Here is a 12,114-nt window from a genome sequence, read left to right on the forward strand (position 1 = left end):
AGCGCTCTGTATAAACATCCGTTTCATTAATTTACATCTGTAATGAAAGCTAAGACAACAAACCTTGGTTTGAACAGCCGAGTGTCGCTGTGTCCTCATCTCTTGGATCAACCGGAATACATTAAAATCTTCTGGAATTTTCTTTACAACGTTAAAAGAGAATTAAAAGAAATGTTAAAATCGATCTAATGTGTACATTTGCACAGGTAAGTGTGTGTTGACATACCCCGGCTTTGAGGAGGCTCCATGTGTAGTCAATAGCACAGATAGCTCCTGTCCTCCCACAGCCTGCACTGTGATTAGTGGAAACACACACATATACACAAATAAGCTTTTGTTGTATCGGTGCACTAGATAACTAGATTTCTATCACTGAGAAGCATCTGCTCTTTTTGTATGTAGTTTGCATGTGTGTAATAACACCTCATCCAGACAGGAAGGAGACAGGAGCCTCACAGAAGCATACACACACACACACAAAAAAAATCATAAAAAGTGATCTCACGCTGTCAGCAAGCATTCTGCTACTATAAAGAGTACCGTTTCTCCACACAAACAGCGCACATCAACCCACACAAAGCATCTTAACAGATGCAGAGATGCAGCTTTAAGTCCTGCTGTGTAACAGAGGAACCAGGAAATGTCCTCAGGCTGCTCATTATAGCTGATTACACACACATGGAGACGAGTGTGTGTGTGTGTGTGTGTGTGTGTGTGTGTACACCTATGCATGTGCGCAGCAGAAAACTAGAAACTGTGGGCTTGTAATTATTCTGCTTTTGTTTACACTCAAGTTGATAACTTTAGCATTTTAGCTTCTTACTGTACTATACTGATAATATTTACATTTGTAGCCTAGAACTTTGTCAAGTCTCCAGCTTCAGTAAATTGGGTAAAACCTGCTTTGTTTAAAGCAATTAAGCATTTTAAATTAATCCATTTTTAGAAATTTCATATATTTCACATATTAGCTGAATTTCACCAAAACAACAAAAACGCTAAAACTCAATTTCAGCTAAGAGTAGATGCATGCATAACTACCTGCAGTGTACACATATTGGGACATCATTGTTCTCTTGGTATTCTCTCATCAGCCCAATCATATCCAAAATGGAATCAAATGATGAGGGGACGTCATGATCTGGCCAGTTCATATAATGGAACTGCGTTATCCTACGGGATTCCTGCAGGAAAACAAACGTTGATAACTGAGTGGAGAGTCAGATGAAAGCTGGTTCAGTGGTGAAGGAGTGAAACTATGATATGCCATGAACAATGTTGCCAAACTGAATCTTTAAAAAAAACCAACAAAAAAAAAACCCTTTATTTACACACAGAGTTTAAGTATAATCCCACCCCATGGACCTCCAACTTGTCCACAAAGGAAACGGTTTTTCAAACTAACCCAAACAGCTCTCTCCAGATGCATCTGTAGTCTGCAGTATTCAAGCCTGAAGACGGTGCATCAGATCTGGAGCATGACCAGTTGTTTTATTTTTGTTTGGATGTTTTTTTAAAAACAAAAACAAACAAACCCTCACACACACACACACACAAAAAACCCCCTAAACAAACAAATAGAAAAAAACAAGAGTGCAGCGTGACTGGAATTTTTTAATGCACCAATCGTCCTGCGTGCAACATTTGGCTCCTGGTCAAATGGCTCCTTTTTCCTCAAACTCAAATTTAAAGGTTGGCGTTTAGGTGCATGCAAGCAGTTGAAGGGCGACTTATGGGTTAAGCCTAATTTGACTTATATACAGCTTTTATTTGTTGGAAAACATGTGGATATGAAGTTTATTTGTAGGCAATCTTGCCGCTATTGTGATAGGCTGTAGCGTTATCTGAAAGTTAACACTTGTCAGTGTTAACGTAATGTATAAACTATAAACTGTTAATGTATAAACTACATTAGGCATTAATGAAGAGGCCTCGAGAGAAAGCACTTACATTTTCATACTGTGCTGTCAAAGTCCTGATGAAGTAGTCTGTTCTGGCCTGCTCCGATTCCTAGAAAACAAAAACATGTGAGAAAAGAGGCAGTCCCAAAACTCAGACCTGCCACGTGCCTCCTTTTTGTTTTTAGACACTCGTCACACACACACACACACACACACACACACACACACACACACACACACACACACACACACACACACACACACACACACACACACACACACACACACACACACACACACACGTCTACTTACATAGGAGATTCTGAAAGGGCCAAAGCTCATAGGCTGCTCCCCCTGCATCGGGAAATACCGCTCACACTTTTTCTAACCAGAGAAGAAAAGTTAGCTTTGGCTGAGAACAAAATACGAGACAGACACCACAGCTTCCTGTGAACACACACTTTCAGATTCAAAATAAACAATTAATGTGACATGTAGAACATAGATGGTGACAGATATAAGTGACTAATTATGTGCTTACTATAGCCATACGTGCGAGCAATATAGAGCTCGAAATAAGTGTCTCTTTCCACAAACATTTTTTTGTTAGAAAAAAGAAAAGCGGTTGTGATTTTACATGTGCAAAAATGCGCACACTTACTCTTCCCATCTCAAACTCTCGACACGCCATCACAATAACCTGCGAAGACACAAAAAGGAAGGATTACAATATAAACATTTAGGCTCTCAAAACTAAAAAAACGCAGATTTTTATTCATTGCTGCGTGCTCAGATTTAAGAGTTAGAGAAACTAAGCAGAGCATCCTTCACGTTTGATCACACATTTCCATGCAGCTGCATTTCAGGTCATTCCCTTTGATCCTACAGGAGTAATTATCAAAGCTGCAGACTCATCCCTCTTCATAGCACTAGTTAAACCTAATCATAGCCCTCCCTCTTCTCATCTTTGTCCATCTGGTTACAGCATAAGCACTCTCCATCTGCCTCTTAATTCCTGACGACACAATTAAATATTTATTTTGAGTATCTTCATTATTACAGTCTTACTTCGTACACTTAATTTATTTAACCGCCACTAATGTCAACCTTTTGTTCTTCCAAATCTGCACTCTTGGAAAGAGTAAACACTCATTTAAAAGAAAACAAACAAACAAAAAAAGGAGAATTACATTTTACATTTACAAAAATTGTCTTCTGTTAGCTGCGGCTAGTTCTTGCAGCATTTTGCAAAAACACATTAGGTAATAAACCCTCTCTTCCTCTTCAGCCACCCTGCTAACAAAAGATCCTCCAGCAGTACAGCGGTTTTTATGCTTTTTGTGGCTAGCTTGCCAAATACTTGCACTGTTAAGGTGCCATTTCCAGCTCTTGCAGCACCACCTCTTGCCCTTGCTATTGTGCTCTTCTAGTGGTCACTCGCAGTACTGCAACAAAATAGTCAACGCAACACCCCGAAGCATTTTCCTCCCCCCCTCATAGAGCTTGATTACTAAAAAGACATCTTTAAACTATTGAACTGAACTGCTTTACCATTCCCGTTATAGAATATAACCTATAACCTAACCTTATATATTGTAACCCTTACAGAGCCTAGAAAGATTTGTTTTACTGGCAGTATATTAATGTAAAGTAACATTTCGAGCAAGCCGACTCGCTCAGAGACTAGTATAGCATCAACATCGACAGTACTATTTACTGATTTAAGAATCCAACATTCTGATATATCAGCTGATATTTTGTATTTATGTGTGACATGTGCAGTTATTTTTTTTGCTTGTTTATGCTCCGCTCAGACAACTCCGCCCTCTGGTGGACAAACTATTCAACAAGAAGGTTGAAGGATGTTTCTTTGATCTCTTCATCACTTTTTAAAACTATTTTATTTATTATATATTATAAATGCCATTATTTATAAATTGGCAAATAACCAGGTTCTAGTTTTAAAGAGCAAATCAATGCTTTTTAATTCCATATAAGTCCTCAGTAGATAAAAGTTTACATTGCTGAAATTGGATCAAATCACCGCAAAGAAGCCAATAATCAGATATCCAGTCTATTAATGAAGACGGGAAGAAAAAAAACCCCATCAAGTACATCCAAACTGTAAGGATTTACACATCAGACTTTTCCTGCTGTTTACCTTCAGCGTTTTAGCTCAAAAACAGCACTTAGATACGCGATTCAATTGTTCACAATGAGAAAAACAAAAAAATATCTCCATCCATTGACTTCCAGTCTTCTAGTAAGAAAAACTCACAGCAACGTTGTATTCCCAGATCATCCTCCAGAAGTCGATGACAGTGTTCGGCAGTGGACCCTGAGTTGCAATATAGGCCTCTGGGCCATCCATACCCTGAAAGCAGAGAAAAGATGTTCACCGATCAATTATATTAGCACATTCAGCGAGGATTAATCACATGACTCAGTACACTATGAGAACTTGTCCACTAAACAGTAAACAACATGCCAGAGAACATGGTAAAGTAACTTGACATTTACCTTAATGAAGTTAGCATTGATGTAATCTGTGTCCTGATTGGTTGTTTTTAGCTTCAGCTTCACTCTACTGTGATCAACTGGGGAAGAAATGGAAAGAAATATTTTCTCTATTAAAACATTTTCTTCTTATTAAAACAAAAATAAACAAAAAAATGAATGAGGATATAGGTGGGAACAAGTAAAATATGTGATATAATGGACACAGTATTATCCTCCATTTTTATGTACAGTGCGTGTGTGTGCGTCCACATCTGTCACAGATGAACCAGTTTTTCCTTTGCTTTGTCAGCAACCCATTCACTAAAAGCCTTAATGAATGAATGGATGGATGGACAGAGGAGAAAAGCAGGATAAAGGTATAAAAAGTAGGACAGATGTTGGGTCACGTAAGCTTCCCCCCCGAGGTTATTATTAAGTACCGCAAGACCTCTGTGTAGGAAACCATTGCATGACCTACGGTAGCTGTAGCTGCTATAAATGGATCTCTAAATATACTTTGTTATTTTCTAAATTTTATTCATTTAACCAAGTAGTTAGAATAAAACCCTCAAAGTAAACACGAGCAGGTGACAATATCTAAAAAGATAATGGACATTTGTTGTTACCAGCTTTAACTGAACACCGTTTTCTCTGGTGTACAGTGACCTTTAAAGCTGAGCTGATATGTGCGTGACGCTTATAAGCTGCTCGTCATGCAGGGAGTAAAGTTTCATATAGATTATATTGTCAGGCAACACTTCTGATCAAAATGCCAAGTGAAAGCACGGTGCATTTATTGCTGTGAATCAACTACAGTCATGAAAAAGATGCAGAATGATAAGCTAGTGTAGCACATTTGGCCTTGATCTTTGCATACATAAAGGCCAGATGTGCATTTTGATAAACAAGATGCCAACCGGAAGGAGTAAAGCAAAAATCGTCCACAGATATTTTTACCTACTCTTAGGCAGCACACAACCACCAAAACCCACAACAATGCTAAACATTAGGCTCCATTTAAATCCTTGTTTATAGCAGCACTGTAGCGTAGCAGAGAGGCGCATTAATGCAAAGGCAAGGTGTGACCAAAAAGTTTCCATAAAAATCAAACGTTAATTTATTGTGCACCTCCAATTCTCCTCCCCTTTTCAGAGTTAACTAGGTAAGTAGCGTCTCCAAAGGTCTGAAGGTTTGGGTATTCCAAATTACCAGAATTTGCCCATTTTGTCCCCTTTGTCCTCCCCATGTCTTCTTAGTATGAAGAAGCCTTGTCTATTAATTTTTGATTGAATACATTGAAAGTTAAAAAAACAAAAGAACTAAATCACATGGAAGCCATGAGATAAATTATGCCACTCTAAGCTAAAGAAAAAAGTTGACATCTTTACATGCCAACCCCAACTTTTATCCTGTTTTCTTAAAAGAAAGTGGATAAATCAGCAGTGGCTCCATTCACCGAGTTGCCAGTATAACATACAAGAAAAGTACATCGAAAAGTAACATGGCCATAAATTTTTATTAGTTTCACCTGTTTCTGATAAGTTCAAATGTGTCCTGTGGGAAAGAATCTTTCATCTGTGGAACATGACTTACATGGCAGTATATCTTTATATCTGTTCTTCTTCACATTCTCCTCTCTCTCCCCTATGTTGGTCGGGTAGATCTTCTCTGTCCGGTATTTGGTAGATAACCGTCGTAACCGCTAAAAACAAACAAGAAAACAGGACATAGACGGTAAAACACTGCTTTTCTCTTTAGCAGTTAGACATTTACCATGTGAAGTGGTTAAAAGTATAAACTGGTCTTCAAATAGAAGAACTCAAACACTGATTATTGCAATGACTGGTGCGCCTCTGTTTGAGAGGAAATATGATAAGACAGCAGGGTCAATCAGTGATACAAGTCAGACACAAGTCAGCCTATCAACATCAGTATCACTCTAGAGAGAAAACTGGTGAGCTTGAATGAGAAAGCAAGCACTAGACAACAGCGCTAAAACCCCCAACACAAAACAAAAAAATAAAACTTACAGATGATGGTTAATAGACAGTGTTCAGTGCTCCCAACATACTCTTTCTTTAGGCTGTCAACCGGGGTATATATCCGGCAACTCATTTCAGCATTTTCATTTTTAGTTTTTATCTGTCTGAGAGAAGACCACCCACAATTCACATATTCGTGGGAAATAACCCCGCTCTTGTTGTGAAAGTTTAATTGTTGATTACCAGCCCACATTCCAGATCAAGGCACCAAAAACTTGTTTGCTAGCACGTTGCCTGTAGTTCGTATGGAAGATACTGAACTGCAAATGCTTGCCTTCTACCTGCCTACTAATACTAACCAGGCCTTCAAAGTAAAAAAGCCTTGCTTTAACACTGCAATCAACACATTTCATTCTTATTCTGAAGGCCACCCGTCACGTGTCACACTTTTCACATTCTCACCACCACTTGATGAGTAGTTGCCAAGTCACTGAGGACAAGTCTGCATTTTTCATGCAAACTATAGGCAACAATTGCAAAGAGGTCTCAGTGTACCAGCATTTCTCTTTGTGACCAATTTTACATAGTGACTGCGAGTTCCCCAGGTGTTCACCAGTAATGATCAAGGCACATACTTTTCCAAAGAAGGGATTCGTGAGGTTCCCGTGGTTGCCGGTAGGTAGCATAACAACAGCAGTGGCTGCAATGACTTTAGACATGCTTGCAAAAGTATGGGTCGACTATCGTAGGACATATACCATGCGTCCAGAGGTGTACACATCGAGCACTTGTAAACATTGCAATATATTCAGCCACGTATTTTAACCTTTACTGCAAGCTTTTATGTCCACAACTTGTTTCCGTCAGCTCCACTCCAAGCCCGAGTGCGTGCAAGGAGCTGAAAAGGTTTGATCCGTGCATCCTTGTTCATTTAAGAAAGCATGTGCGCCTCCTTTCATTGCATCCACTCGCGCCAGACGGAAACTAAATCTGTGGGAAACATGTTTCACTTCAGTGTTTGTCTTAGCTTAGACACAAGCAGGTTATTCCCATTTATAACACAGAAATGCTATTTTATCAGTCCTTCTACGCTGACATCACTATTAATACCATTACACCACAGTCTCACACACACGAACTCCCAGTCCTCTCTGTGTGACAGTGCATAAAGTTAAGTGTGGCCAAATCTAATAGTGGCTGACACTGATGAAGACACACTCAGTTAATGGGAAAAGGGAAGAGCACAAGTAGGTGGGTCTCTTGTGTGACAGCAGGCCAGAGCTTAGCTAGCTGTCCTTGAACACTGCAGGCAAGGATGAGGATCTCTTTACAAAAGGAGAACACTATACAGGGGCCATATTTTCTTCTGTTTACTCGTGTAACTACAGTCATTATGTGTTGTCTGTGAAGGTTCTCAGTCATCCAGGTCATCGTAGTCAAAGGAGCTTGCAAAGAAAAGCGTCTGGACTTCTTTAAGTTACTTGAAGACGTTTCACCTCTCATCCGAGAGGCTTCTTCAGTTCTAAGGTCAAATGGTGGAGAGTCCCAGATATAACCCTAGTGGGAGTGTCCCCCCACAGAGGGACAAAAGGACCCCCTGATGATCCTCTAATCGCCTGAGCCAAGGTGTGGAACTGGGTGTGGGTCCCAATCAGCCAGAGTTTCGGGTGAGTTCATTGTGAAACCTGGCCCCACCTTATCATGCGAATTCCTGAGTCATTATGTGTTGGGCTTCGGGCATTTGTAAAATGAAGGTGACCTACACTCAACACTGAAAGTGCCATTTGTGGCCACAGAAGACTGAATCTGACAGCGTAGGCAAAGAGCTGAGCTAAAAATAAAAAAAAAGCAGCTTAATACACTATAAAATGACTTTTCAATGAGTCTCTTTATTGTCAAGACAACTGCTACTGTGATAGAAAATGACATCAGTAAGAGGAAAATACTTTAATTTAAAGAACCACATTTTATTAAGCCTATTCTGAATCCTCCTTTGTTTTTTTAATCTTCATTCAGGTCTTGAGTTTAACAGTGAAAGTCTAAAGAAACTTCAAAAGCACAGCAAAACTTTTGTGCCATTATGAAACTCTTGCTGCTGAAGTTAGATAGCATTTGCATGGTGTCACTCTAAAGGGCCTTTAAAAAAAAAAAAGATATTTCTGAAGTTGGTTTAATCTCTTTCCTCTCGGTTATTCAGACATTGAGAAAATTAGGAATCTCTCCACTTTTCCTGCCTCTCTCTCTCTCTCTCTGTAAGTCTGAGAAAGTCGGCGTGGGCGTTCAGGCTTCTGGAGCCTCGTGTGAAAAATGGTCACACCTCTTCTTTCTGGCTTTCCTCCTGTTACTGTAGCACGGCACTGCACACCCCAACTCCTTGTGTTTCTTCCTCGTTTCACTTTTGTAACAACTTCAGTGCTAGTGGACATATTAGCATAGAATAAATGTGACATTTCAAAAAAAAGACTACACTTGATTTTTCAAAATCTACAATGCTTACCGAAGTATTAGATAGTGGTTTCTGTGCATCAGTTTTTTCTTCATTCGTAAATAAAGCATTTCTGACTTCCAGAAAGTTGTCTTTTGAATCTTTTTATATTTTCTGAGCACAGCACACACGAATCCCCCCAATGACATGATCAGTTTTTCAAAATTTAATTTTACGAACTGACGGAGAGAAAAGGAGCGCGAAACAGAGACCGTGGGCGGCAACACAGCTGTGCATGTGTGTGTGTGTGTGTGTGTGTGTGTGTGTGTGTGGTAATAGCGTTAGAGCTCCTCTGGCCTCATGTGAATTACATTTGCAACAGAGGTCTGCTTCTGTGTTGGGCCACAGCCCGGGCAGACGTGCACACAAACACACTCTCACACAGACACAGACACAAAACGAGTAGAGAAGTCAGGCAGTAATGATGATAAGTAGCTTCCCTTTGTAGCCCCTTTTGTTTCATTTACAGGAAACCCGGGGAATCAAATTCATTTTCCCATTAAATCCTGTGGATTTAGACATTCGGCGGCACCTGGCGTACAGATTTTTGCCCCCTTAATCACCCATTTTAATCTTGAATGACAGAATATATTATCTGCCAGTTAGTTAGGACAAACCAAGCAGTAACAGCAGCTACACTCAAAATTTCTGCAAAATTAACTCTAGGGCAGGGGTGTGCAGCATAAGGCCTAAGGGCCAGAATCGGCCTGGCACAGACTCAATATCGGCCCACTGTATGGCTTTGGAAAATGTGAAGGAGGGCATCAATTTTGTACTTCCCCCATGGCCATTCAAACCACACCAAAATAATTAAATAAGAGATAAAGAATTAAATGACAGAAACGTTCCAGTGTTTCACTATTTAAGAGCTCTATTTCAATTTTATTTTATAGGTGGATAGTTCTGGTATCTTCTGTTTTATAGTTACAAGACAGTCTGGGCAATGAGCTACTTACTCTATAAGCCCAGGGAGACAAGCTGATAGATGTTTTTAATTTACTACAGCAGTATTTCTTTATCATGTAGAAAAACTTGAGATTTAATGTTGAAATTACAAGTCTTCTTTTTCTTAAATATATCTGAAGGATAGAACTTTGAGTTTTTACTCCAGTGGATAGCTTTGCATCGTTCACAGTTCGATGTAACTCATAATCTTATTCTGTGAGATGATAAAAGGTCCTTAGTTCACTCACTGTCTACCATGCTGCTATAAGGCAACCCTACCGTTAAGCAATCTTCTTATGGTAGACACAAAAACTGTATTTTTTGGACAGCAAGTGGGCGGGGCTTCTTGATTACATTTTAAGGATACCTGTTCAGTGACATAACCCAGAGCCAAAAGTAGTAAAACCTGCCTGAAACTAAGTGTCAAGAGCAATCTGAAACTTTAGCTTTTAGCTAACAAGGATTAGCAACACACAAATTTACTATAATAACAATCATAAACATTTGTAACTGATACGTTTTATTATCCCAGGTTTCACGCAGTCACTGATAACAAATGTGTAAAATTATACTGAAGTTCTTAAATATAATTAAAAGCATGTATGCAAAACCAGTAGTTATGAGTCATGAATGCATCATAGAGCGCTTCACTGACAGCGCCTTTATTTATCACTTGTTAATCTGCTGATAGAGCAGGGCTGACTTGTCTGTGGAGTGTCACTTACAACAATTACAGGAATGGGAACTGCTTCCAAATTGTCTACTCCATCAAAATATATGCCTTTAAATGTATCAGTTCCTTTAATCAACACTAGCATATTTTCTGAGAAGTTGTGCAACAATGGATGTAAACTCATCATGGCTTTTTTCCCCCCTCTTCACCACACAGACAACTGAAAAGGAATTAATGAAACAACCAACAAAAGATCAACCCTATAAAGGCACTTGTTTCAATGTCAGTCCTTAGTAATAATTACTAATATTATTAGCAGTTAAAACCACTTGTTTAATTGAAAGCCTATGTGATTTAAGGCAGAGTAAAAAGATACCTCTGTAATATTAGAAGAAGATTAGATGAAGAAAATGTTAACAGTACTCCAATCAGTCCTGTGAAAAGCTGAGCTCACACCCACACAGCTTCCATAGTAATTAAGAGGTTAAGTAATCAAATATACCTGATTAATTGACAAACTTGTCAATTAAGGCAAAAGTTTCATTTGCAGTTTGTAGGTCTGGGGCATTCTGGTGGGTTAACATCTTGCCACAATCTTCTTAGGAGGAGATGTTCCAGAAAATTCCCCACAAGTTTAGACAATGCTCAGAGAAATTGGAAAAACAAAACAAATAAACAAAAAGCCCCAAGTGCTACATCTCACACTCACACTCTGCAGGCCTCGATTAGCTTGTTAAATGTTGAAGTTCACCCCAGTGTAATTAAAAACAGACTGAACAAGAATAGCTTGTTCGGAAGTGTTGAAAAGGGGAAGTCTCTTCTTATTATAAAACCAAAACGAAAAATAGCAACACAGTTTAGGTTTGCAAAGTTGCATCTGAACAAACCACAAGACTCCTGGAACAATGACCTTTTACAGACGAGACCAAAGTGGTGCTGTTTGGTCATACTGCGCAGCACCATGTTTGGTAAAAACCAAACACAGCATATCTGCACAAACAACTCATACCAACTATAGAGCACGGCGGTGGAGGGGTGATGATTTGGGCTTATTTTTCCAGCCACAGGACGTGCGCACCTCGCAGTCACTCTGTCGACCGTGAACTCCTCTGTAAACTATTATAGAGTCTAGACTGAGAACACCAGTTCAAAAGCTAAAGCTTAAATCAAGATTGTAATGCAATAGGACAACGTTCTTAAGCACATCAACAAATCTACAACAGAACGAATCAGGATGTTTCAATGGTCCAGTCAAAGTCAAGACTTCAACCTGACTGAAATGCTGTGGTGGGACCTTAAGAGAGCAGTGCATAAATAAATGGCTGAACTACAACACTGTAAAAAAGTGTGAGCCAAAATTCTTCCATCAATGATGTGAGACACTCAGAAAATCATATAAATTATTTCAATCAAAAGGCAATTTGTGCAAAAAGTTCTCGCCCAGAAAAGGGAGTTAGCTGAAAAAAAAACAAAAACAAAACAACTCTTGAGCTTTTTGTTTCTTTTACACAAACTACAAATGTGGCAGTTTAGGAAATTTCAAAACAGCCATAACTCTCCATGATTTATGTTTAGAGATATGTGTTTGCACTGTTTACACATTTCTTTTGTCGTTCAAACTAAGCACGT

At 39.2% G+C, this 12,114-nt stretch overlaps 1 protein-coding gene across 6 annotated transcripts in view; it reads right to left on the reverse strand.

Annotated features, from left to right (window-relative positions):
- LOC146499588 (tyrosine-protein phosphatase non-receptor type 12-like) overlaps window positions 1-12,114 on the reverse strand; it is a 54,397-nt gene that overhangs the window by 23,801 nt on the left and 18,482 nt on the right. For all 6 annotated transcript variants that reach the window (XM_085137247.1, XM_085137245.1, XM_085137249.1 and 3 more), the window contains exons 2-10: window positions 5,994-6,102; window positions 4,422-4,498; window positions 4,180-4,275; window positions 2,563-2,601; window positions 2,214-2,285; window positions 1,951-2,010; window positions 1,042-1,184; window positions 227-293; window positions 64-141 (exon numbers count right to left, since the gene is read on the reverse strand). In XM_085137247.1, coding sequence (XP_084993373.1) covers window positions 64-141; window positions 227-293; window positions 1,042-1,184; window positions 1,951-2,010; window positions 2,214-2,285; window positions 2,563-2,601; window positions 4,180-4,275; window positions 4,422-4,498; window positions 5,994-6,102 — 741 coding nt within the window. The remainder of the gene's footprint in view (window positions 1-63; window positions 142-226; window positions 294-1,041; window positions 1,185-1,950; window positions 2,011-2,213; window positions 2,286-2,562; window positions 2,602-4,179; window positions 4,276-4,421; window positions 4,499-5,993; window positions 6,103-12,114) is intronic.

This window comes from Neolamprologus multifasciatus, chromosome 17, assembly GCF_963576455.1.
Source record: "Neolamprologus multifasciatus chromosome 17, fNeoMul1.2, whole genome shotgun sequence".
Taxonomy (NCBI): domain Eukaryota; kingdom Metazoa; phylum Chordata; class Actinopteri; order Cichliformes; family Cichlidae; genus Neolamprologus; species Neolamprologus multifasciatus.